Here is a 27574-nt window from a genome sequence, read left to right on the forward strand (position 1 = left end):
GGAGGACAATAAAAGGCTGTGCCGGCCAGAGCTGAGCCTCTACATTCTCACCGACAGCTGCTGAATCTGTTGCGTTCAGTGCACACCCCACCTGTCCTTTATCTCTGTGTAAAATGTACATCTACCGTGGCAGGCACGTGGTCTGTGACTTATTGCAGCCACGTGCCTAGCCGCTCCTTGCACTGCAGGTGGGTAACGGAAGAGCTGCCCTGTTTAGAAACAGCCGCAGCCTGGAGAGAGAATCCAGGGGGTCGCTAACTCCCAGTGTTTTATTTCTCACCGCTCCTTCCTCATCTAGGAACCAGGGGTGGAAGGGGAACCTCTCTCCTCATGCTCTGTACTCAAAATAGCTGTCTCTGACTTCTCTCTCCTGGGCGGTCACCCTCTTCCCTGAGGGGAAGGTTTGGTACGTCCGCAGATTCTCCGGAGACACGCGGAATAAATGCCATTGGGTCTTCGCGCTCAGAGGCGGGCTGGGGAGAAACAGAAGAGCAGAACGTGGGTTACACGGCGTGGGATCAGCCCCTGAAAGCTCAGCCCTGTGTCCAATGGGAGAGGAAGGGTGGGCAGGGGACACATGGAGCCTTGCACAAGTGAGTTCACTGGGGTGCGTACGTGCTCACTAGTGCAAATACAGGGTGCACAGTCTGGCCCTGACTGCAAAAATGTTTAGGCGGGTTGGAAAGGGAAATCCAGTTGGTTATCACAGCTGGAGTCCCATGGATCTTCTCAAGCGCTCTTGGATCACACTTGGTGGAGGACCAGGATGTGTGTGTGTTTGCAACAGCAGGTGGTAAATTATGTGTGTATCTTAGGCTCTGCTTGTACAAACACAACCATACAGCCCTGAGTATCCTCCCATTTCATTCTACTCAGAGACGGCATGCAGCGCTCGCTCAGGGGTTGGCCCTAGCCCCCCTTCAATCTACACACACAGCCCTCTCCATCCGGTACTTTCAACCTGGGCTAGCTGGGGGGGTGCGTTAGAGCCCCAGGGGCTGCTTTCACTGAAGCAGGCAACGCACCCTCTCGAACGCTGCCAGTCCTCCAGTGCCTTCCCCCAGGCAGCCTGGGTGCCCAGAGGGACAGACAAGCTCTCTCACAATTCCCTAGGAAAGAATCACAGAGCCCCGCAGGAGAGCCTGCAACGCTCATGGGATGGGGGGGGCCGGACGTAACACCAATGAGGACACACTAATGCGGGTCTGGCTTTGCAGTGCGGCTGGTGTGAAGACCTGGGCCAGTTCACACTCTCCAAGGGTCACATCCATGTTCAAGGGGCTGAAAATCAGCCCAGCTTAGTTTTCATCTTGATTCCTTTAGGCTTGTCTACATGGCAAGTTACGGTGCTGCCAGACAGGATGTGAATCTGCAGTGCACCTGACCATCAATTTATCCTCTGCTCAGCTCTAACCCAGGGTGCCATTTCAGATTTTGGGGGGCAACTTTAACCATGATTCCAAAGGCTACTTGGGCACCTGAAAAACTCTTGGTTTTTTGCAGATAATAACTTAGATACAGTGCTCCTGTTGGCTAATAATTTCTAATTCCTATGTAAAGAAAGAAAATTAAATAAATACACCTCTACCCCGATATAACGCTGTCCTCGGGAGCCAAAAAAACTTACCGCGTTATAGGTGAAACCGCGTTATATCGAACTTGCTTTGATCCGCCGGAGCGCGCAGCCCCGCCCCCCCGGAGCGCTGCTTTACCGCGTTAGATCCGAATTCGCGTTATATCGGGGTAGAGGTGTATTAGACCCACCCAGCTCTAATACTTGTTGTGCCAATTCACTTAAGGGACACTGGTTAGGTTTAAAACATTAATATATATTCTTACTTTGTTACTAACTCTTGAATATAACAATTGTAGAAAAACCTAGATCACTTTCTATCACTTTTTTGCAGTTCATCAAGTTTGGAATAGAGCATTTAACTTTTGGAAACATCCTATTAGGGCCAGGCCCCGGGAGTTTATACTGCACCTGCCTGGGGCTCTAGGGGTGTTACCCCACTACAAATAACAGACTAGAAACTGACTTTAAACAGGAGTGAAACTGACACTTTCAAGTCACTTTCATAGTATTGCCGACCCCAAATGTTCAAAAATCAGGCTCACCAAAAATCATGAGATTGGCTTTAAAATATTGAGATTATGCAAAAATAATGGTTTTATTGGCCTTTTTATTTACATTCTGCTTTTTGAGCCTTTAAGATGCCCTGGAGTCACATTTTGAAGCTGTTCCCACAGCCGCAATGGCTAGAAACTTCATTTTTCTTTAAGAATGAAGGCTGAAATCATCGCATATCACTTGATTCCAGGAGCTGGGGCTTTAAGGAAAACAATAATTATCATGAGACTCATGACACATTCATGAGAGTTGGCAACACTGCTTTCACTTCTGTTTAAAGGCTAAGTACTTTCCAGAAGGCTCTTAAACACACCACTACAGTGATTGAGGTGCAGTTTTCACAGGAGAATATTTTAAGTCAAACACCAAGAAACTTCCACATTTTAAAGTTGGGGAAAAAAGGGAGATTTCTGAGGTATCTCAGGGCCACAGCAGGCAGGAAAGGAAAATAAACAGTCACAGGTGCTCTGGGCAGATATTCCTCTTGAAAGAAAGTTGGAGGGTCAAATCTTCTAGCCCTTAATCAAGTAAAACTTCTATTGCCATCAGCGCCTCCACTCACAGATATAAACCTCACAGTGACCATGTGATAACATGTGGGATCAATAACTATACACTTCATACTTAAATATCTGAGCTGTCTTACCCAGAGCTACACAGCTTACATGCCTTGGCTCGGGGACTGGATTTTCTGGCCTATTCTGAACAGTGCTGAGCACACAGATTGTGCCCAGTGAATAATGAAAATCATGACAATAACGGTTGACTTTATGGACTCTGTGGATGCAGTTTCTGTTCTTCGTTCCGGAATTGGTCTGAATACAGCTGACACCCTACGAATTTGATGTATGATCACATCTGATACTCATCTGATACTTTCTCGTTCCTTCCTTTTCTCAAACTCAGAACAAAAAATGACCAAACAAAATGGTTTTCAGTCATGGGAGAGACCGGACACGCTTTCCTCATACACTGCTGTGACTACACCTCAGTTTTAACCTCCTGGGCTGCAGACAGCTCTGCCAATGCCTCTCAGGCCAGACCTGCAGCCCTTCCCCCTGCTGTCCGGCCCTAGGTCCCCCTATTCTGTCCTGGGCTAGCCCAGCCCTAGGCTCCCCACACACAGCCCTGACGGTGACCCTCGAATCCTGATTTGAACCCTGCTCCCCCTGCTGTTCCGTTCCTTGGCCTCTCCGGAGCAGAGACTGACTCACGATGGATTAGCTTTCACATTGAACATGTTAGGAACCAGCATGGTAGTAATGGTCTTGCTTCGTAGCGACAAGGTGGGGGAGGGAATATCTTTTATTGGACCAACTTTGGAGGGTGAGAGAGACATGCTTTTGAGCCACGCAGAGCTCTGCCTCGGGTACTGCGCGTGTCAGCTAAATACAAGGCAGAATGGATGGTTTTGCATGAGTAATAAGCAAGTGCTGTAAGGGACCATTCAAGGCAGAGTATGTCATAGAAACATTCTATTTCTAAATGGCTACTAAAGGGTTAATAAAGGATCAACAGACATTATAGACACGAGCAGTGTATGTTATAGATGGTGGTAAGCAATATGTGGATGACCTGACAGAGGTCTATAAAATCATGACTGGTGTGGAGAAAGTGAATAGGGAAGTGTTATTTACTCCTTCTCATAACACAAGAACTAGGGGTCACCAAATGCCATTAATAGGCAGCAGATTTAAAACAAACAAAAGGAAGTATTTCTTCACACAACGCACAGTCAACTTGTGGAACTCCTTGCTGGAGGACGTTGTGAAGGCCAAGACTATAACAGGGTTCAAAAAAGAACTAGATAAATTCATGGAGGCTAGGTCCATCAGTGGCTATTAACCAGGATGGGCAGGGATGGTGTCCCTAGCCTCTGTTTGCCAGATGCTGGGAATGGGTGACAGGGGATGGATCACTTGATGATTACTTGTTCTGTTCATTCCCTCTGGGGCACCTGGCATTGGCCACTGTCCGAAGACAGGATACTGGGCTAGATGCACCTTTGGTCTGATCCAGGATGGCCGTTCTTATGTTCTTATGACCTGCCAGCTCCATAACAATTAATTGGACAAATTAGATGAACAAAGACAGGCCGATGGACGCGCTTGATCACAGTCTATAGGTACCTACACTGGGAACAGAAATTTGACAATCAAGGGCTCTGGAATCTAACAGATAAATATCCATCAAGCTCCAATAACCGGAAGCTGAAGCTAGACAGATTCAGACTGGAAATAAGGGACATTTTTTAACAGTGAGGGTGATTAATGATTGGAACAATTTTCTAAGGGTCGTGGTGGATTCTCCATCACTGGCAATTATTAAATCAAAACTGGATGTTTTCCTGAAAGATCTGCCCTGGTTCAAGCAAGAATTAATACCGGGAAGTCCTGGGGTCTGTGTTATTCAGGAGGTCGGACCAGATAATCACAGTGAACCCTTTTGGCTTTATAATCTATGCCCCGTGTATGAAAACATCTATTAATCATTTATCAACCCTTCGTAAACTATTTATAAAGGCAGCCTTAATACAAAGCACGACTGTTACGGCCCCGTGACTCTGTTATCAAGTGACTGTACCTTGTCTCAAAAACATCCTGGTTCCAGCAGACGTTTGCTTCCATCCAGGTTAAGGCCAAAAGGAACCATTAGCTCATAGCCTGACCTTGTTCCTTTCAACTGGACTCAGGAAGGGACATGGTTTGATAACCACTGAGAATGGGCTTGGTACGGGACAAGCAGAGCTCAGCCCCTCTTCCTTCAGAGCCTAACCATGTATTTAGATCCCTGAGTCTGCCCTGTACTAATATATTTGCCCTTTGACACAACAGTGTGGGTGGGTCAGCTTTTGTGGCCTGCATCATGCGGGAGGTCAGACTAGATGATCATAATGGTCCCTTCTGACCTTAAAGTCTATGAGTCTATGTGAGTCTATGAGTCTTTCAGTCTTACTCCTTGCTTTCCAGGCACTGACATAAGGGGCCACTACACCAAACCCCACAAACACTGTAGGAATCCATCCCTGGGGAGTGGGGGGGGGGTCATAGGGTATTCAAGGAGCAAAATCGTTATCAAAGGCCTAAATTGCTAATACCATTAGTGACAAGCATGTGTGTTAATTTTAACGTGTGCTCCTTTTATCATCAGTCTAATGAGACCCCAGCATTACACATCAATGTGCATAGGAGAAAAATCCTACAATGCCTTTCTCCTCCGCTGAAAGGTGTTTATGGGTCAGAGTGGGTGAGCCCCTCGCCCGCTGCTGTGGCCACAAGAACGTATGCCAGCCTTGCAGTAGGGAGCAGGAGTCGGGGGGTGATTTTACCTCTGAATATGGCATTGGCAGGGCTGGCTCCAGGCACCAGCTTGGCAAGCAGGTGCTTGGGGCGGCCACTCCGGAGAGGGGCGGCACGTCCAGGTATTCGACGGCAATTCGGCGGACAGTCCCTCACTCCCGCTCGGAGCAAAGGACCTTCTGCCGAATTGCCGCCGCAGATCGCGATCGCGGCTTTTTTTTTTTTGGCTGCTTGGGGCGGCCAAAACCCTGGAGCCGGCCCTGGGCATTGGTGAGACCAATATTGGAAACCTGCCTCCACTTCTGGTGGCCATGGGCACAAAAGGCTCCAGGGCTGCAGAAAAGGCCGTACTGTGGGAGACTTCCAGAGCTCCAGCTGTTTAGCTTATTACAAAGATTAAACGGTGACATGATTACAATGTGTAAGGACCTTCCCGGGGAGAATATACCGGTCTAATGGGCTCTTTATTCTGGCAAAGAAAGGCAGAACAAAAACCAGTGGCTGGAAGCTGAAGCCAGACAAATTCCAGTTAGGACCTGGACACACATTTCTGCCAGTGAGGGGGATTACGCCCCGGAACAAACTACCAAGGGACGTGGTGGATTTTCCATCTCTTGATGCCTTCATATCAAGACTGGCTGCCTTTCTGGAAGATGTGTTAGCCAAACACAAGTTATTGGGCTCAGTAAGGGGGTAACTGGGTAAAATTCTCTGGTCTGTGCTACACAGAAGGTCAGACTAGATCAGGGGTCGGCAACTTTCAGAAGTGGTGTGTCGAGTCTCCATTTATTCACTCTAATTTAAGGTTTTGCGTGCCAGTAATACATTTTAATGTTTTTAGAAGGTCTCTTTCTAGAAGTCTATAATATATAACTAAACTATTGTTGTATGTAAAGTAAATAAGGTTTTTAAAATGTTTAAGAAGCTTCATTTAAAATTAAATTAAAATGCAGAGCCCCCCAGACCGGTGGCCAGGACCCAGGCAGTGTGAGTGCCACTGAAAATCAGCTCGTGTGCCGCCTTCGGCACGAGTGCCATAGGTTGCCTACCCCTGGACTAGATCATCCAATCTTCTGGCCTGAAACTCTGACTACTTTTTCTCTGCTGGGCAATGTGAAAATGAACCTGCGTCCCAGCACTAGATGGCATCTGTGCATCTTGGTTTGAACTTCTTAGCATTTTGCAGCCCACAAGAGGCCACGGTTGAATTCCCACACTTCCACTCAGACAACAATGTATAGGCACTTTCTGTCTATTTCAACCCACCCCAGAGACTGGCAGAAACTGATTGCCAAATGCAGTTAGTCTTTTGCTCAGGAAACTTTGGAGAGCAAAGTCTGGGAGTTGGGGATGCTGAGCATCATACAGTCTATGAAGAACAGACTGAGATCACTATCTTTTTTTCTATGCGGCATCACCACAGAAATCATTGGCAAATTTTGAATGCTCAAGCGTGTGTATAAGGAGGAGGAAGGGATGCATCTGTAATAATGTTATGGCTTCACATGTACAGCGATCATGTTCACTGGCGATGCGCATCTGTAATTTCACCCTCTTGTGCGAACACATTACAATACATTCTTTAACTACATGCTCAGATACTTTTTCCGCAGGAGCCCTGTCACATTCTGTGCACAGGTTGGACAGTGAATGAGGCCGGGTGGTGTAGGGAGTACAGCTGGGATGCAGAAAGGAACAAAAGCTTGATTCACTGATGAAGTTGCAGAGGGTTTTGAATGAGAGGTTCTGAGGAAAACATAGCATCTGACTGTAATATGTTACCTTGCAGTATGTGATGCAGCCACTAGATGTCTGCGGGCTATGTAGAACTGCAGACATGTTATATTTCCTGGTAAACAGAGGACAAAGCTGGAACTCAAGCTATGTGGAAGTCTGTTTGTTTGTGCCTATAGTCTGCACTACATGCCTGTGGTTTCACATGGACTGTGCTTCTATATGTCATGATAGTCTTTAATTACATGATCACTATCTCTTAATGCATATGCACAAAGGGCAAAGTTAAGGTTGCCCAGGCAGCCTTGCTCTGTCACTTCCTGACTACTGAGTGCTTGACTTTGCAACCCTAGTGTCCTTTTAAAGTAGGTTTTTACTTTTTTTAAAAAATGAAAGTATGTATAGTTGCTTCTCCTTGGAGAAATAATCTAATCACTGTGTCAATGTTCCTGGGATTTTTACTTTTTATACTCATGAGCAGATGGCTAGACACAATGTGACAATTCAAATCTGCCATCTGTTACTGAAACACCTGGTCCAATATTTCCCTCAGGAGAAGAAGCCTCCCAGTGCCATTATGTGAAACAAGAGGAGTTTTGACACACACCGGAACAATGAGCTCGCAGAATGTGGTGGCATCATGCTAATGATTTGGTTTGTGGGTAAGAACTGGACAGTCAGATCCACTAATTTATTCCATAGTTTAAACAAACCGTTTGGAAACCTAGCGTGTCTTCACTGCAGGTGTGGGACAATCAGGAGATCAAGGAACTAAAGGGTTGTCTCCAAGCAGAGGAGCTTTCTTGTGATGACTTGGTCTCCCGTGATATGGACAGGGCTGGAACATGGAGTTGGGGAGCTGTCTCCCTACAGAGCTCCTGATGGGATCCCACACATTTCCAAGGTACTAGCAGGAAGGTTTGCATAGCACTTTCAGGCCATCTATGGGAAATGGTCTTCTGCCCTTCTGACCACCCAAGGACTGACCGTGACCCCTAGCCATGAAGAGTAGGAGAAAGAAGGATCAGAGGTTGCTCTCTCCATATCAGGGTGCAGTATGAAATTGCCCTCAAAGCGTATTGATTAGGGTTCCTGGGCGCTACAATGAATAACAACAATAATAATGTCGATCCCACCAGAGAAATGTGCCGATGAGTCAGGTGAAGCTTGTGAAGTGCTTTGAGATCCCTGGACGAATGCACCGATGACTATCAAAGTGAAGGCATATCACATAATGAGGGTAGGTGTCACCCGCTCTGGTGCTGGCATCACGCTGCAGGCCAAGCGCCTCGGTGGGCTAGGCAGATACCGCTCATTAGCCAAAGGGCTGCCTCAATGAATCCGTAAAGGTCATTTGTAAATAGAATGGGAGAGAAGAAATTGCCATATGAGAGAGTCCCAAAGCGGCTGGTTCCTTATTAATGCCCAGGGCCCCTGGAGATTACACATGACCAGTTCTGCAGTTCTTGCAGAGTCACGTTTCTGCACTGCAGGACAAGCATAAGCACTTCATATGTTATTGAACAGCGTTCGACAGACAGAACACTGTTTTCATGGGAGGGAATAATTCTTATTTCCCAAGCACGTCTCTCTGGCCGTGAAACAAATAAAACCTCTCTCTTCTCTTCAGAGTGCTTCCCAATGTCAGAGCTGTGTATAAAACTGAACTGAGTCTCAGAACGGCCCAGGTAGGTAGGTACATCCGCATTGTCAAGTCACTTAGTCTCCCTGTGCCTCGGTTTCCCATCTACACAATGGGGCTCATAGCAACTGGGAGCTAGACAGTATTAGAACCCTGTCACATACTGGCTGGGCCCAGTAAATCAAGTAGGTCTAGGGCCCCCGTGCCAGAGCAGGTGCTCCCATTTGACAAATTAAGACGGCAGGGCAACGCCTGGAGTCTATAAAGGACCAGAGAGAGAGCCAGCCGCCTGGATCAGTCAGAGAGATGCAGAGAGAGCCAGGAGATCCGGTGAGTGTGAGAGTCAGGCTGGGCAGATGGGAGCTGCCAGAGCCAGATGGTGGTTCCTGGGGGAAGGCTGAAGGCAGCAGAGCAGCAAGGAGGGGTTTCTGTCCGACATCCCCAAGCCAGAGGGCCAGGGCTGGAGAGGAGCTTCCCTGCTGACATCTCCAGGGCCAGAGAGCTGGACCCAGGGAAGGCCAGGGGGGACTGAGGGATGCTCCCTGCTAAAGATGATCTCCCAGCAGAGCGTCTGCAGAGGTTCCCGCGGGAAGAGCGGGGTTGCATGCTGGGGTGGCTATCCTGGTATAAGGACAGGAGCCGGCTATGCTGGAGAGCTGGGGGCAGGGGATGCTGGGGGGCTAGGGAGCGAGTGGGGTGAGGGATGCTGGGGCTACACCAGACACTCGGGGCGGGTGAGGGACACTGGAGCATATGCTGCATTTACTGTAAGAACTCTCTTGGGGGAATTCTGCGGTATTGAACTGGGACTTGTTACGATTTATGTGCTCAGGACTCTTGTAACAAATGAACCCCACGATATATTTATACTTGGGAAGAGGCTTTGGACTATTTCTGGGGAGTCTGCAGGAGGGAAACTGAGGCAAGCGTGCCTGTTGTGGAGCAGCCTACCACCGCAGGACACTCCAGGTGCGGTGGCCCTATGATGCACCCCCATTTTACAGATGGGGAAACTGAGGCTCTGCGAAGTTTGTTTTAAGTGACCTGTCCAAGGACACCCAGGAAGTCAGTGCTGGAAACAGAACCAAGGTCTCTTGAAGCCCAGGCATGTGCTTGGACTACAGCTGCTCAGAAAATTTCCATCAGGATGATGTTCCAGGGTAACATTTCTGTCTGCCCACAGACCTTGACCCACAGGATAGAATAGGGGCACCAAGCGCCCGAACAGCAGCTCCTGTGAGGCAAGCGTCCCTGTGGCAAAAGGCAGGTTAATGTCGAACTGACTTGAAACGTAGCATGTTGGGTCCTTTCAACAACCAGAAAGGAACCAGCTGGATTTCAGGAAGGTCGAAATGTTTCAACATTTCTGAATCAAAAACGTCAGAATTTCTGTTCCACTAAATCTTTTGATATTTCAACTTCTGGTCCTGATCTGGGTTGAAAACCAGTGCTGAAAATATCTGCCTCAGCCCTAGCTTTAACCGCTAGGCGATGCTCCTCTTTACAGCATCCTACCCCAGCATGGCAACCCGACTTTTCCCTTTGGTCGTCTTTCTTTGCTCTCCTGTTGTGTGAGGGCGGGGATGGGGCTGGCTGATTGGAAGTCTGGGGGTGGTGGATGGAGCCTACAGGAACTAACAACCCGCCCACTCAGGAAGGAGGGGCCACAGGAGCCAAAAATCACATGCTCACTTGGGACAACAAAAAAAGAAAACGAGACTGGGAGTGTGGGTCAGTGGTATGAAAGAAAGGAGAATGATGCTGGATTGACCACCCGGGGGCTGAATTCCTCTATGGCAGGGGCACCCACCCGCTCTGACATGCCACCAGTCAGGGGGCACCGCTAGAAGAAAGATGAGATCCAGTCTCCATGGCCCGTTCAGTTTTTGGTGCCTTTGCTGAAATTTCCAGCACATGGTAATAATAATAATTAATGGAGATATCCCATCTCCTAGAACTGGAAGGGACCTTGAAAAGTTGTTGAGTCCAGCCCCCTGCCTTCACTAGCAGGACCAAGTACTGATTTTGCCCCAGATCCCCAAATGGCCCCCTCAAGAATTGAACTCACAACCCTGGGTTTAGCAGGCTAATGCTCAAACCACTGAGCTATCCCTCCCCCCAATTTTCTAATTGGTGATCAATGAGTGCTGCTCGTGGTGGTAGTTTGTGTCCTGAAGTCCCTGTGGTCCTGGTGTAATCCCAGTGACATGAGGGGAGTTATATCAGGGATGAATTTGACTCACAACTCTTAGTGCACGGTTAAAGCAGGCCTAGGGGCACCTCCTGTGGATGGTCATTTGAGGCTTTAAGGCAGGTCGCGTAGCCACAGGGGCAGGGAGCTGTGCCAAGGCCGCTAGGAAAGCAAAGGTCCTGAGGCTTGGGCTGACTTTCGGAGGCGGTGCGATCGGGAAAGCTGAGCACAGCAGGGTACTAACGCAGCCTCGGATTGCGAGATCCCTTTTGGGTGCGTCCACGATTCGCAGCTCCTAGGGGCAGGCTGTCCAACGCGTGCTGAGCTCTGCCTCCTGGGGGAAGGCAGTGAATGAAGGACGTGGGGAAGATGCCAGCGAGAGCGGATTAGTCCCTTAACACCGGAACTCTCAGTCCCCAGGGTTCCAAGCACATCATGGGCTCCAGGTGCGGCTCCGCCTCCCAGGGTGATTCTGCAGAGCTTGACATGCACCTGGGCGTGAGCCAAGGCCTGCAGTCGGATCATAAAACTGTTAATCTATTGGCCCAGATTCTCCTCCGTACTGCTGAGCCGGCCCACAGGGTCCCTAAAGCCAGTGTAACTAGCCCCAGTCACCGCTGCCTAGATGGACCCTCCTGCAGGGCAGTGCTGGCATCATGGCTCCTACGCCATCCACCCGGCTGCTGATACAAAGGGGCCGGGCAAAGGGCTAGGGGGTGTGGCCAGGGCTTCCCCATAAACAAGGGAGAGGTTATTTGACCTCTGTCTTTGGCATTGGTGCGACCGCTGCTGGAATCCTGTGTCCAGTGCTGGAGCCCACCATTCAAGCAGGATGTTGATAAATTGGAGAGGGGCCAGAGAAGAGACACAAGACTGATTAAAGGATTGGGAACCTGCTTTATAGTGACACATTCAAGCAGCTTGATTGATTTAGTTTCATAGATTCATAGATTCATAGATTATAGGACTGGAAGGGACCTCGAGAGGTCATCGAGTCCAGTCCCCTGCCCGCATGGCAGGACCAAATACTGTCTAGACCATCCCTGAAAGACATTTATCTAACCTACTCTTAAATATCTCCAGAGATGGAGATTCCACAACCTCCCTAGGCAATTTATTCCAGTGTTTAACCACCCTGACAGTTAGGAACTTTTTCCTAATGTCCAACCTAGACCTCCCTTGCTGCAGTTTAAACCCATTGTTTCTGGTTCTATCCTTAGAGGCTAAGGTGAACAAGTTCTCTCCCTCCTCCTTATGACACCCTTTTAGATACCTGAAAACTGCTATCATGTTTAACAAAGAGAAGGTTACAGGGTGACTTGATTACACTCCATAAGTATCTACATGGGGAACAAATATTTAATCATGGGCTCTTCAATCTAGCAGAGACAGATCTAACACGATGCAATGGCTAAATGTTGAAGCAGAACAAATTCAGACTGGAAATAAGGTGTCCATTTTTAACAGTCAGGGTCATCAACCTCTGCAACAACTTACCAAGGGTTGTGGTGGATTCTCCATCACTGACAATTTTAAATCAAGACTGGCTGTTTTTCTGAAAGCTCTGCTCTAGGAGTTACTGTGGGGCAGGTCTCTGGCCCGTGTTATACAGAAGGTCAGACTAGATGATCACAATGGTCCCTTCTGGCCTTGGAATCTACCGACCACTCAGGGATGTAGGCACCCAGCATAAATTAGAGCAGCCTTCTTGCTACTCTAACTCAGTCTGCGGACCAATCCAGCATAGAGTCAGCCCAGAATGAGATGGGGGAGTGCAAAGGTGGCTATCCCTGCATCACATGCTCGGTAGCTCCAGAGGTAACCAGCCAAGGAGCGCCACCAGCTGGCTCTGTACTCCTTGGGCATGAATGCACAAAGCCCAAGAGGTTTGGCATTTTGTGCCTGCATGTGTTTTGCCTTAGAAATACCGGGAATGTCAAGTCTGATCTTCCCCGGTTTTGCTAGGGGACTCTTGGGGGCTTGGAGGAACGGTGCATTGAGAGAGCTAATTTCAACAAAGAAGTCCTTTGTCCCAAGTGTTCTTTAGGTAGCAGAGTCTGACTAAAATCCTGTCCCGTCTCTGGTGCTCACTTTCCAGGCTCTGGTGTCATGTGATATCCTCGTTTCATTAGTTCTCCAAAGACCCTTCCAGGGCAGACATGCCATGAATAGGGCTAAAAAGGGTTTAATGGAAAGAAATATTACACAGCTGGAAACAGAAGAAATAGTTTGTTGGAATATTAAGCTGGGCAGCTGAAATCATGGGGTAGGTTTTATTCTGAAACCAGCGATCTATTTCCACTGTTACAAGTGCCTATGTCCTTCCACTGCTGAGAGTCCTAAGGAAGAGCTCTCCAGGTGAGCGAGGACTCTGTCAGCAAAGCCAATGGGTTACAGTTCACACCTCTTCCTCAGAGGCGGAGTCTGCGCCCCCTATTGCAAACTGTACAAGACAGAATGAGATTGGCTAGGCAGGGTTTTAAGCAGGCACTCTTCAATGCGTCCCTTTCCCGCCATCCCAGTACATACGTGCCAGGCGCTCTCCCTCTTCCCTCCCAATGCCCAGCGAGACTGCAGCTGCCAGGCGGCTGGCTCTCTCAAGGGTGTGCAGCCAGAAAGTGGCAGCATGCTCCAGGTCTGTCCATGCAGAGCTCACCTGCTTCACAGCTAAACAAAACAGGACAGCCAAAGCTGCTGAGCACTGCTGGATGCGCTGCAGCCCACAGAGATGCCCATGGAGCAAGGGTCTGAGCGTACCAGGGATTGGTGCTTTCCCTGTGTCTGAACAGTCCAAAAATGTCTTAACATTCCATTTCTCCTAAAGGATCCCAGAGGGCCAGAGGCTGCACAGCAGGTGCAGTGGGGGAACCAGCACCCAAAGGGTTAATTAAAACAGACTCAGTGGAGCCTAGGAAACTGGGAACAGAAGCCCCTTCCTTCTTTGCAGCATGTCAGGTAATTCAAAGGGCTCATGTTTGCAGAGAGCCCACCTCAATCCCCCCAGACAAAATCAGTGCCTAGAAATAAGCCCTGTGTGTTTTATCCTACAGGAGCGATGGAAACACATAGAGGGTTGTGCCAGGGTCCCTGGTGGGGCGGGGGAGGAAAACGCTGCTGAAAAGAACAAAACCAAAACACTGGCAGCAAAATGAATGACAACAGACATTTGGAAAGGACCGGCTTGCCCAGGCTTTGTGCAACCAGCGCAGAGTCGAGGTGGTCCAGGGTGTGGTTATTACAGAGGTGAGGTGGTCCAGGGGGTGGTTATTACGGAGTCGAGGCGGTCCAGGGGGTGGTTATTACAGAGGTGAGGCGGTCTAGGGGGTGGTTATTACGGAGTCGAGGCGGTCCAGGGGGTGGTTATTACAGAGTCGAGGCGGTCCNGTGGTTATTACGGAGTCGAGGCGGTCCAGGGGGTGGTTATTACAGAGTCGAGGCGGTCCAGGGGGTGGTTATTACAGAGTCGAGGGTACAAAAGCAAATGCAAATGAGTCATTGCAAAACTAAAAGCTGCCTGTGTTTGGTGCCTCCTGCTTTCAGCCATTCCCTGGAGGAGCACAGTCTTGGCCAGAGCTGTCTCTCTCTGAGCTAGGGGATGCCAATCAGGATGTCTTGAGGGACACAGAGAGCGCTCGCCCTATGGCAGGTGCATTAGGGGCATGTATTGGCAGCAGATTGAACCCTGCTTTGCTGCCATTCAGTGATGCTCAGGCCAGGGGTGATCATCAGGAGGGGTTCGGGCTCCTGCCTGGCGCCGCTTACCTCGAGCGGCACCGGGGTGGCAGTGGTGCACAGCGGGGCTAAGGCAGGCTCCCTGCCTGCCCTGGCCCCACGCCGCTCCCGGAAGTGGTCAGCATGTCCGGCAGTGGCTCCTGGGGGTGGGGTGGGGCAGGCAGCTCCACCACATACTGCCTTCACCTGCGGGTACCACCCCCGAAGCTCCCATTGGCTACGGTTCCCCATTCCCAGCCAATGGGAGCTGCGGGGGGCGGTGCCTGCAGGTGAGGGCAGCACACCCCCCACCTCACCCCCAGGGGCCACTGGAACGTGGTGCCGGCTGCTTCCGGAAGCACCACGGGGCCAGGGCAGGCAGGGAGCCTGCTTAGCCCCGCTGCGCCACGGGGCTGGCAATCCTGTGGGCCGGAGTGAAAGCCCTGATAGGCCAGATCTGGCCCATGGGCCGTAGTTTGCCCTCCCCTGCTATAGAAGATTCTGAAGGACCCCCACAAAACTAACCTCCGTGCCCACTGGTTAACCCTGGGTGTTTAACCCTTTAGGGACTTGCTGGTTGGCTGATTTGGGGAGGCGAGATGTTGTGCCATGGCATGGAGGGTTTCTGTTTGTAGGGAGGTGGGACTGGGCCCGGACTCTTGGAAGGAAGCAGTTTAAATGCCACCTGCCTCCCCCGGTTTGAAACAGCGATGCTACCAAACGGGCAGTGTTAATATTACCGCATGCTATGGACGCTGACCGCCCTGGACAGCTCGGGCAGGGGGATGGGGCATTGGCCAGGGCTTCATTGGCTCTTTTAATTCAACTTTCTGGGGTCCCGGCCTGGAAGCTATTTCACCTCAAATGTGGGGTGGCTAGACTTGCAGACATGCCTTCCAGCCAGTGTAACCGTGGCAGGTGACTTGCTGGTATAATTTTGAATGTGAAGACTGGGCCAATCTACTCTCATGCTTCAGGGCACTGCTGATTGCTGGGGGGTGGAACAGAAAGGAATAATCCCACCCTAGTATTGCCCCCTCTCAAACCCCATTTACAGCAATGCACAACTGGCCAGGTGTGTGATGAGGTTATTTTCATAGAATCAATCATAGAATCATAGACTATCAGGGTTGGAAGGGACCTCAGGAGATATCTAGTCCAACCCCCTGCTCAAAGCAGAACCAATCCCCAACTAAATTATCCCAGCCAGGGCTTTGTCAAGCCTGACCTTAAAAAGCTCTAAGGAAGGAGATTCCACCACCTCCCTAGGTAACCCATTCCAGTGCTTCACCACCCTCCTAGTGAAAAAGTTTTTCCTAATATCCAACCTAAACCTCCCACACTGTAACTTGAGACCATTACTCCTTGTTCTGTCATCTGCTACCACTGAGAACAGTCTAGATCCATCCTCTTTGGAACCCCCTTTCAGGTAGTTGAAGGCTGCTATCAAATCCCCCCTCATTCTTCTCTTCTGCAGACTAAACAATCCCAGTTCCCTCAGCCTCTCCTCATAAGTCATGTGCTCCAGCCCCCTAATCATTTTTGTTGCCCTCCGCTGGACTCTTTCCAATTTTTCCACATCCTTCTTGTAGTGTGGGGCCCAAAACTGGACACAGTACTCCAGATGAGGCCTCACCAATGTCAAATAGAGGGGAATGATCATGTCCCTCGATCTGCTGGCAATGCCCCTACTTATACAGCCCAAAATGCCGTTAGCCTTTTTGGCAACAAGGGCACACTGTCGACTCATATCCAGCTTCTCGTCCACTATAACCCCTAGGTCCTTTTCTCCAGAACTGCTGCCTAGCCATTCGGTCCCTAGTCTGTAGCAGTGCATGGGATTCTTCCGTCCTAAGTGCAGGACTCTGCACTTGTCCTTGTTGAACCTCATCAGATTTCTTTTGGCCCAATCCTCTAATTTGTCTAGGTCCCTCTGTATCCGATCCCTACCCTCCAGCGTATCTACCACTCCTCCCAGTTTAGTGTCATCTGCAAACTTGCTGAGGGTGCAGTCCATGCCATCCTCCAGATCGTTGATGAAGATATTGAACAAAACCGGCCCCAAGACCGACCCTTCGGGCACTCCGCTTGATACCGGCTGCCAACTAGACATGGAGCCATTGATCACTATTTTGCCTTCCTTCCTAGTGTTACTATCAGTTTAGAGCTCCCATCAGGTTGCTAGGCTCCTCCTAGAACAGCACTGTCCTGAACAGCCTAGACAACGGGCTTGGCAGCTGAATGAGGATGTAACGGAGCAGGAAAGGGCCAGGTTACACAGTTACTCAGGTCAGGCAGACATAATGCAAGGCTTAGCTCTCCTTTGCTGTCTTTCGGTCTTAAGAGCACAGCACACTTTGCAAAGGAAAGTCATCACCCCCATGTTACAGCCAGAGAAACTGAGGCACAGAGAAGGGATGCGATTACAGATCACTTGAATGAGGCAAGGGTGGTTCCTAACTGCTGGGCCAGCATGGAAGGAAGCACAGAGACAGCTGGGGCGGGAGGATACAGACCGGGCACCACGGCTGGCACACAGGTGGCATGGCGATCGCCAGGCACAGGGTTGGGGGAGAGATGGGGAACACAGAAGGAGAGCAGATCAGAGATGGAAGTAAGAGACGAATGGCTTGAGAGGAAGGACAAGAGGTTAGACTTGGAAGCAACTCAAAGGGAGGTTCAGGGGCACGCTCAGAGCTCTGGGGGAGCAGGACCATTCAGGCAGTGTTTTGGAGGCAAGCACAGTTGGTTGCAGAAGAGACTGCAGCAGTTGTGGTGGCAGAGGATTAGCGGGTGGACAAGTGATTGACCCATCGAGGCACGTGCAGTACAAGAGAAGATCTGCGCTAGGAGTAGGAGAAGGAAATGGGAGGACGCAGAAGTTACAGGACCGGGTGGAGGGAGGGGAGCAGGTTTGGGAGGAAAGATCGATTTGACTCTATTGAGCTGGAGGGGACAGTAAGCCATCCAGGATGAGACTTACTGGGAGTGACGGGAGAGTGAAGTGCAGGAGGTGGGGCTGGGGGGGGATGGGGGAACATGTATCTGAGACTTCGCAGGATGGAGGGGACAGCCGAACCCCGAGAGCGGATGGGGTCACTCAAGGACAGGGGATGGATGGAGAAGAGAGGGCTCATGGGAGCTCTTTGAGATGTAAGAGTGACACACTCAGAACCGATGGTGACTCCCTCCTAGACAGAGCACCTGGTTGGTGGGGAAACACTTTCCAGGGGCCAAAAGTCTGGAGCTAGCGGAAGAGTCAATGAAAATCCCCCGCTGAGGGACGGCCCGTCAGGAGACACACCACCTGGTGGAGTCACGCCTGTCCCATCACGGTCTCCATCCCCGTTGCTGTAGGGGGGGCCGGAACCAAGAGCAAGCCTCACCAACTCAGCGAGCGCCCAGTCTGGCCAGTGCCGGCAATGTCGGGGTGGATGGGTTTTACTGTATCTGCTGGAGACGGCACGTTAGCAGGCTTGCCATCCAGGGCTGCAGGGGCCTGCTGCCATTTCGGATTCAGAGCCGCTTTAGTGCCCTTCTCATTCCAAAGAGCTTTACAAACAAAAGCAACGATCCTTGAAGTTTTAGCTTTGGTAGCACTTGGATATCAAGCCATAACAACAGCGACACTGTCACTGCCGGAGTAGGATCACTTCACCCACCAGTGAAATGCACCCACCTCTGGGACAGAACAGGGCAGCTCTTTAACAAGAGATCAGAACAGGAAGTGCAAAATACACCTCCAATTAATATTACCGGGGTAACTGCTAAGAAGGCTGAGTGTAGTTACCCAGACTGGAATTGACCAAGGACTCTATGACTAACATCTCAACCCTTATTAAAGTTCCTCCTATTGCAATGGCCATGTGTGGTCCAGGGCTTGTCATTATTTATATTACAATAGTCCCAAGCGATCCCAGCCAGGCTGTGTTGTATGCTGTACGGGCATAGAGCAAAAGACAGTCCTCTGCCCAAAGAGCTTACAATCTTAGACTGAGACGAGACGTAACAGGTGGGGGAACAAGCTTTAAAGCCTGATCTATTCTGCACTGAAGACACATCGGATGGTGTCCACCAGGACTTATTCCTCAAAGGGCACAGATCCAGGTGAGCAGCCGAAAGCCAGGGGTGCAGAGGTGGGAAGGCTGCATCTCTCCGCAAATGCTTGGGCCAGCCGGAACAAGGCCAGGTCTGCATGCCGTTAAATCACAGCCCCACACTCTTCTTCAGCTGAAGGGGGCTTGAATTCCAGCCACCAGTGGAAGCCTGAAACCTGATTCCCGTTTGCCAGCTCAGACTGCATCATGTAAATCTCCAGGGGGAGATCCATGCACTGAGGCCAAGCTCCCCCGATTGCATAGAAATCAGGTTAGTCCACAGAGGAACATCCATTTGGCCAGTGAAATTCCAGGGGTTGGGAGTGCCCGGGAGCAGCTGTTTTAGGGAGACCGATTCAGGCAATAATGAACAAACTCATGTCCTGGGCTCCCTGACTGTTAACCTGGCCCCAGCGTCCTGGTGTTTCGAGCTGGGTGAAATTTTAGGACCAAAACTTTTTTTGGCCCCAAAATGCAGAGTTGGTGACTTGGAACCATTTCACTAATTCCTATCGATTTCGCCAAATGGGTTCGGTCAAGCAAATAATAAAAAAAAGAATCAGAAAATAACTAACCATTTTGTGTTGACATTTTCAAAAAGAAACGTTCTGGCTTTTCACTCTGAAATGCCCGTCCAAGTGTCCTTTCATTTGATTTTTGAAAAAATGTAAAAAAAGGCTCGAAATCAAAACAAAACGTTGCCTTTGACCCCAAACCATTTTTTCCCTGTTTTTTTTTTTTTTTTTTGGACTTGCCGGCAAACCAAAAGCCGGTATTCACCCAGCTCTCCTCCTGTCTCTCTGAAAGGCTTTGCTTCTCTGCAGAGACAGAAGGAAGCTGAGTGCTGATGTTAACTCCTGCATTGAAACCTGCACTAAAGCCCCCCTCCTCCAGGGATCTGCCCCGTGTCTAAAGTGACCATCTTAAAAGAGCCCCAGGAGGTTTCCAGCTCAGGTTTGTGGGACCTGCTTGGAAACCACCTTCACAGCCAGGAGCTGTTGCTTGAGCCAGGTTTCCTAGCATGTTTAGGGTGGGGCAAAACAGCCGACCCAGTCAAATCCATCTTCCCGGCTGATGAGCTGCTGTGGATGGCTACCACCAAAGACACCTGCTGAATCAACAGCCTTCCCCCGAGGACATTAATGCTACTGCTTCCACTGCTCCCCCTGCCAGCTCGGCTCTCCCTGAGAGACAATCCCCTCCCCTCCGCTTCCACCCTTATCCTGCCCCGGCTCCCGCCACCCTTGCACATGGTGTCCATCATTGCTACTAGGCCCGGGGTCCAGACGGCAGTGAAAGCTGCAAAGCTTCCTTGTGGCCAACCCCGGTGCACTGTCTCAGTCAGGGTGCAGGGGCTGTGATCTGGTGTGTGAGGGAGGCAGACCCCGGGGGGGAGGGGGGAAGCAGGGCTGAGCCCTCCCTGGGTTAACAACTTTGTTTGTTTACAAAGGACAGTGGGAGCTATGAGGACTCGGCCCTATAGCAAAAGAGAGACAAAGGGGGTAGGGGAGGTTAATTACAACCAATCAAATCAAAATGGCAACAGATTCAAAGGCCCCGTCCGCGGCTCCAGTTCCTCTCAATGCCCTTCCGCTCTAGTTACTTGACTTCTGTTGCAGGCAGGAGCTGCTGGAAGTTTAGGCCCGAGTCTGCACCCCCTGGGAGGCGCCAAGCTCCATCAGTCCCTGATGGCGGAGCCCCCTCCGCACCTTGCAGGATCCAGGCCCTGATTCACTGGGTATGACCCAGAGCGCACAGCAGAGAAAGTTGCTCAGATCTGGGCTCCTTGTTTAGCTGCCCAGTCCCTGCATTTTTTGTTGCCACCATCAGCCCACAAGGACAAATTCTGCCCTGGTCTAAACTCCGTCCGCCCCCCCTCGTTTCGACAGCTGCAGCCTTGGGAAATCCACCACCGTATGTAACTCACCCACGTGCAGAGGCTGTTACAAACTCAGCGCTCAGACCACATTGACCAGAAGTTTCGCCAGGGCTTGCTAACCTCGCCGGCAAATCCGAGCCCACCCAGATGATCTCAGGGCTGAGGCCTGGTGGAGGGGTCTGTTTGAAGCCACACCTCAGGCAAAAGCTGATACAGATTTTTATGAGAGCCCCTGCCAAGGGAAACGGCCCGGTTTCATACAGCAGCAGTGTGAATCCACAACCCGCAGTCCAGTGAGCAACACAGACCAGCCCGCTGTCCAGCCTGCCCCAGCCACTAAACTTCAGTGAGGCAAATATCTGTGAGGCTGGGGAGGCACCAGAACAATCACCCCAACCTGGGAAATGGTTCAAGAGACACAAATCAGGGCAAATTTAGCCCAGAGTTTGGGATTTCTAAAAAAACTTCAGATCCACAGAAATATTCCCAGGATTGAAAAAACAAAAAACAACCCCCCCAAGCCTCCAAAAGACTTGAGGAGTTTAAAAAAAAAAGTTTCCAGGGCTAGAGCACCCACGGAAAAAAATTGGTGGCCCCCCCCCCCCCCAGCACCAGCAGCCCACTCCCCCCCCCCCCAGCACTGGCAGCCTGCTCCTCCCCCACAGCACCGGCAACCCGCTCCCCACACAGCGCCTCCCGCCCGCCTGCTGCCCCACTGATCAGCATGCCTCTCTCTCCCTCCCAACAGCACCTACCGCCTGCTGTGATCAGCTGTTTCGCAGCGTGCAGGAGGCTCTGGAAGGGAGGGAGAAGAGCGGGGATGGGGCACGCTCAGGGGAGGGGGCAGAACTGGGCGGGAAGAGGTGGGAGGGGTTGGGGGAAGGGGTGGGGGCGGGGCCCGGGGCCGAGAGCAGGTGGGAAGAGGCAGGATGGGGCGGGGGCTTGGGGGAAGGGGTAGGGGCAGGGCCCGGGGCGGAGAGCGGGTGGGAAGAGCAGGATGGGGCGGGAGCTTGGGGGAAGGGGTCAGGGCCCCCCAGGCCCAGAACATGAAACTGCCCAGGAACAAAGGTGAAAGTGACCTGCCAGGTGTAATACAGAATCAGCAGCAGTGAGGGAAGCACATTCCAGTTTGAAATGGATTTTATGCTTTCACAATCCCGGGCGTTACTAGTCCCACAGGGCAAGGTGTCTGCTTTTTAAATCTCGGTGGTGACGCGGAGTCCAGCGCCTCAGCGCCCTGCACAATGCCAGGCGACAGTGAGGTGCCCCAGAACGGGATTCACAAATGCCGGCACAAGAGGCGGCTCCTCCCCTAACCTACCAATGGGCGGGGCCAAGCCGAGGAGAAGGGTGCTAGTCCCCGCCCCTCTGGTGGGAGATGCCTCCCTCCGCTTGGGATCCTCAGCTGAAAACTCTCTCTTGGAGTTAGGTACCTTTAACAAGAGCAGGGGGGAGGAGCACCACCCTCATGGCTTTTAGCTCAGCAGTCAGAGCATTCACCTGGCCGTGGGTGACCCCTGGTTCAAATCCCACCTCCACCTGAGGGGGAGAAGGGATTTCAACGGGGATTTGCCACTTCTCCGGGGAGTGATCTCACCATGGGGCTAATGGGAAAATCTGGTGTGGGGTTCCCACAGGCCAAGTCTACACCTAAAACTTAGGTTGACCTAGTGATGTTGTTCAGGGATGTGAAAAATTCACACCTGAGAGACGCAGTTAAGCCAAACTAAGCCCTGGTGTAGCCAGCGCTCAGTCGATGGAAGAATTCTTCTGCTGACCTAGCTCGTGCAGGGGGAGTCACTACAGCGATGGAAAAGCCCCTTCTGTTGCTGTAGCAACCATCTACACTACAGTGCTGCAACTATACCACTGTAGTATAGACATACCCTCACTCTCCCCTGGTGAAGCTGTTCCACTGTGGATAAATAATGAAAGAACCAGAGAGAGAGAGCGCCAGCCATACCACCAGCATGCATTAGAATGGCTCTGTAGCCTAGTGGTTAGAGCACTCACATAGGAGTGGGGAGACCCAGGATCCAGCCCCCTGCTCCAGTGACTTTTTAAATTATTCCCCTACAGCTTCAACAGGCGAGACTGAGAAAGCCCCACATCAGAATACCCCAGAGCCCCGGGGGTAGGGCATTCACCAGAGAGGTGGCAGATCCTTCTTCAAATCCCCTCTCCTCCTCAGCTGGAGTACACTGACCACTGGGCTAAATGCTATGAGGGTGGTCTGCCTCCTTCTCTCCCCCCCCCCCCCCCCCGGCCATATTGGACAAGCTTGCCCATAGGGGAAAGGGCTGCTACCCAGCACACCTTCTGGGGGCTGCTTTTGCTACTCACAGATCAAGAGGGTGGGGGTACTTGTCCTTCTCCTTGACCGGCAGCACAAAGTAGGGAACCACATGCTCTGTCCCGGTCTTGTCGCGGTAATGCTCGCGGTGCCTCTGGGAGAGCTGCGGGACAAACAAATTACTCAGAACTTGGCTTCTGGCACAGGGCAGAGCTGCATTAGCCGGCCAGGCAACCGAGGAGTTAAAATACCAAATAGGAAATGCAATGGGAAAAGATAACAGGTCTTCTGCTGCATCCCTCCTGCCTGCTGCGAAGGGAGGCTGCCTACGCAGGGCCCAGGCCCAAAGCCTTAACCTCTAGCTGGGATAGATTCCTTAGGGCAGGGTCCTCTCTTCCAAAGCGCGACACGCTCTCCGCTGCTGGAGAAATAATAACAACCATGTTTCTAAAACTGCCCTCCCTAAGGTGCTCTCTGGGCAGCAGAGTAAGTGACGATCGTGCTAAATCGCACGGGGGCTTGGCTTGGGAATTTGTCGATGCAAGCTGTACTCATTCCCGATGGACTGTGGCTCTGGGCCTTCTTCACTATGGCTGAGAAGTGGGGAGACAACACTGTATTTTGGGCGCAAATCGTGAAACGTGCGGCTTGGCCGAGTCAGATGAGAGAGATGCTGCTCTCTTTAGCAAGGGGAACATCTCCCATGTGCAATTAGACGCGCCTAGCCTGCATGCTCCCACACTCACACACACACACATCTGTCCTCCTCTCACGCTATTTATTACTGGGATAACATGCTCTGGGCTCCAGTTCCCCCTCCCGTTCCAGAGTGAAGATTCGGGGAGACGGACAAAGTTCCGCTGTACTGAGCAATGGGGCTACACTCCAGCTGTGTCCTACGCTGTAGGGTGACCAGATGTCCCGATTTTATAGGGACAGTCTCGATTTTTGGGTCTTTTTCTTATATAGGCTCCTATTACCCCCCTCCCCATCCCGATTTTTCACATTTGCTGTCTGGTCACCCTACCTATGCTGTGAGCTGCGCCAGCTGGGTTACACTCATTCCTTCCCCCTTTAGCTGCCACGTCCTCTTTCCGGCAACTCAGCAAAGCTCAATGACTCCTCAAACAGCTCCCCAGGCAATCCTGCCCGCCGCAGCACACGCAGAGATGTCTGCACGGTCACCTCGGGAGGGGAGCCCTGCTCTTCAGCGACCACCCACTGCGTTCCACGCTGACTCCTCCCTCTGCATGCCAGTAAGGCGCATGCAAACCACTGGAGACGGGACGACCGGAGCCTCCCCTAAAACAATGCCAATTGGGTTTTCTGGTGACTGTCTGCCTAGGTTCTTATGTTCAAGAAACTGCCTTCAGAACCAGAATTAGGGCAGTGAAAAAGACTGTCTCAGTGTGGCGGGTGGGTGCCAGAGGCCGAGGGCCCTGGCTTTTGGTTGTGACTGATTATATATTTGTGTTGATTGCATTTTGGCTCAGTCCAGGGCATTTCCGAGGTGCTGCCCAGGTGCTGCCCTGACTGCTTTGCGCTGGCTACTGTGTAGCGCTCAGGTGCTGCGTGTTGGATCACGCCCGCCGTGCCGTTGCGTGCAGGGCATGCCGCCGCGAGAAACGCCTGCTCACCTTGTAAAACTCCTTCAGCTCTTCGGAGCGGTTGAAATCCAAGTTGAAGCGGGAATAGGAAGGGGCGTGCAGCCACCTGTCCCAGCCCCGCGCCCTGCACCCCAGCACTAAGCCAGGGTCGGGCGAGAAGAGGGTGGGGAACTGGCCGCCTTTGCTGTAGGGGCAGCGGCTGGTCTCCATGGCAGCATTGCGGAAATCCTGGAAGTATTTCAGAGTGGTGTTCCCGTAGGTGTCGCCAAAGGAAAACACCGTGTTGGGGACATGCCCACGGTACCTGCAGAGGAGAGACAGAGCCAGTGAGGGACAGGGAAAGGCCAGGGGCACCCCCTGGGGACAGGGCCCTTGTCTCTCCTTCTAAATGCAGCTTGCAGAAGTGAGGGGCTGATGGCTCTGGTTTAAATGCGTCAGAGAGGAGCCATGCAGCTCTCCTGCACATACACCCTGCGGCAAAGTCCCACCTTGCTCCTGGTTGATTGAGCCATGTTGGGAGGGAGGAGGGAGGGGCTCCTCCCAGGTCCTGGGGGCCATCAGTTTACACCCTAAAGCCTTTTCTTACCCTGATCTTCACATGCCTTACTGAAGATATTATCAGCCATCCAACTGGCCAGCTGCTGGGACTGCCGACCAGTGAGACGCATGGGATTGGAAGCCAGGAGCTCTGTAGCCCAGGTCTCAGCTGGGCCTCACATTTGCTGTCTAAGCCTTGCCCCACCCCCTTGCGTGGGTCCAACTGGAGACTCCTAGGGCCTGCTTTCCAGAAGTGCTGACGTCAACGGCCGTTACTGGTGCTCAGCATCTCTGGAACTCAGGCCCCGGTTGGACACCTGGAATTAAAAGGCACTTGCAATGTTGAACCTTAACCTCCAGCGTCTCAACTTCCCCATCTGCAAAATGGGGCTATGACCAGCTAGGGCTGAAGAGGGGTTTGGGAGGGTTTCCGAGTCTTTGCACAGTCCTCTGAAGAGATGAAGCATTGGCAAAAGGCTCTTGTCAATTTAAAGATCACCTTGGCTGGATTATAAATCCCAGGATTGTGGTACATTAATGATGGTAACAGAATCATGGGCTGTCCCATGGCTAAACGCCTCACAGATGCCTCCATACTGGGCTCTACACTTCCACAAACATGCAGCTTATAAAACAGACTTTGGCAAGCTGTGATGTGGGATATGAAAGCTATAGTCAGACTAGAACAGACTGGAGGATGACGGCAGAGACACCTTTATCACGGCTTCGGTCTTTTCATTGACACATTTCATGTGTGATGTTCCATAGGAGGATAAATTGCTATCTAATGGATACTGGCCTTCCCGACCCAGGACATGTGCAGTCCTTCATCTTCCTCAGTAATTGCTCTTCCTTGACATCGACAAGAGCTATCCCCCTACAACGGACTCCCCATCAACCATGCCAGGTCCACAACGCATGGGGCTGCGTCCAGCCTTTCTTAGAACCGTTGCGGGTCAGGCGCTTTCAGTGACGTGGGGGAGGAGAGAATCCGAATTTCCTACGGGCAAAGCTCTAATTTTATTAACAATGTTCACACCTCCCAGATACCGTCCGTGTGAGGATCCCAAAGCACTTGATTAAGCCTCACAACAAATAGGGAAGTGAAACCAAGGCACAGAGCAGTTAACGGGACTTGGCCAAGACCACTTGGCAGGTGAGTGGCAGAGCAAGGAATGACGGACTCCAGCGTAAGGATGAGGGGCCAGTGGGCCCGCTCCTGTGGTACAATCCGTGGGGAGGGGCTCTCCCGGTGGAAATCTCCATGAGGAATGCCTTGCAGAGTTTTCCCAACAGCATGTCATTGGAGAGGGGCTGGGTTTGCCCCCACCCTGTGAAAGGATATGGACCCCTCACTCAAAACCGAGTGGGGATCCCAGGATCCAGGAGTTCGAGGCCATCCCGCTATCCTTGCTCCAGCCCCTGGTGGTCTCATCCCCCAGATTCATCACAGCGCCCCTCAGGTACCACCTGGGTGGGGCTAGCTGAACAAGGTAATAATAAAGGGTGTACGCAGGGCCCATGCACATAACACACTGCGTAAGGAAAAGGGATGGGGTAATTAGCCCATCGCCCAATGGGACATGGTGCTTCATGCCAGGTGGAACAAGGGGGCGTGAACATCCGGCTGACGAACACCAGCTAAGGGGGGGGGGGGGCAGTTAAGCAACAGCTGCACAGTACCTACTGCACCGAATCCGCTCCTGGTTGGTGGAGCTGTGCCTCCGCGGTCAAAGCCCGGTGAGCCGTGTTCTGCCTAGGCCGCTGTCTCTGGCAAGGGGAGACGAAGTGGGACCAAGCCCTTAGGGTTGGGACTAAGGGGGAGCGGGGTGCCCAGGCTGTCCCAGCCCTGGTAAGCACTGGCTGTTTCCATAGAACACGGCTTGCTGGTTCACCCTGAAACAGCTTCCCACCCGCCGGGACTCCAGGGAGCAGCTGTCTAGCTTGTCAGAGCTCCTCACCAAGTGACTCCCATCAAGGCACGGAGCTCGACTCGCACGCCCTGCTTCCCGGCGAGCTGGAGCCGGCCCTGCTACGAGATCCAGCTGCCAGACACTGGAGGGGGTGACGTACCCCAGCCTAGGCATTAGCATGCAGCCAGTTGCCCGCATCCCCAATTGCCCACCCTCCGGCAGCAGCGAGAAGATTTTTCTTCTTTGGATTCTTCCCCCCTCCACTAAAATAAAGAATTCTCCACGCTGTGCTTTCCCTGGGCTGGGCTATTGATGGAGAACTAACTTCTTGGCCACAGACCCAAGCCCCCAGGTTCGAAAGAGATCCTAGCCGCACTCCCATTTCATTTGAATAAAAGAACAACCTAGCCACTTTGGTGGCACATGAACTGAGTTTCACAAAAGGTTCAGGAGAAGGGGAGGAAAAACCGCCGTAGACGAGACGATCAAAGAACTGCCCCAGCAGCTAGGGGCAGATATGTGCTGCCGAGCAGCCCCCCC

General features: G+C 51.7%; 1 protein-coding gene across 1 annotated transcript; it reads right to left on the reverse strand.

The window, feature by feature from the left end:
- FAM166C (family with sequence similarity 166 member C) lies at positions 1-26521 on the reverse strand. The gene is made up of 4 exons (XM_034766931.1): positions 26478-26521; positions 24615-24888; positions 23028-23140; positions 1-473 (listed from the first exon to the last, which is right to left on the reverse strand). The coding sequence occupies exons 1-4, from the start codon at positions 26519-26521 to the stop codon at positions 329-331; spliced, it is 576 nt and encodes a 191-aa protein (XP_034622822.1). The 3' UTR covers positions 1-328.
- Between the last annotated feature and the right edge of the window lie 1053 nt (positions 26522-27574).

This window comes from Trachemys scripta, chromosome 3 (assembly GCF_013100865.1).
Source record: "Trachemys scripta elegans isolate TJP31775 chromosome 3, CAS_Tse_1.0, whole genome shotgun sequence".
Taxonomy (NCBI): Eukaryota; Metazoa; Chordata; order Testudines; family Emydidae; genus Trachemys; species Trachemys scripta.

Coding starts and splice junctions, on each gene's coding strand:
- FAM166C (XM_034766931.1), bottom strand. CDS start 26,521: ATGGCCTCGAACTCCTGGATCCTGGGATCCCCACTCGGTTTTGA. Junction 24,889..26,477: donor GGATCCCCACTCGGTTTTGA/GTGAGGGGTCCA, acceptor TCTCCTCTGCAG/GTACCGTGGGCATGTCCCCA. Junction 23,141..24,614: donor AGCTGAAGGAGTTTTACAAG/GTGAGCAGGCGT, acceptor TTTGTCCCGCAG/CTCTCCCAGAGGCACCGCGA.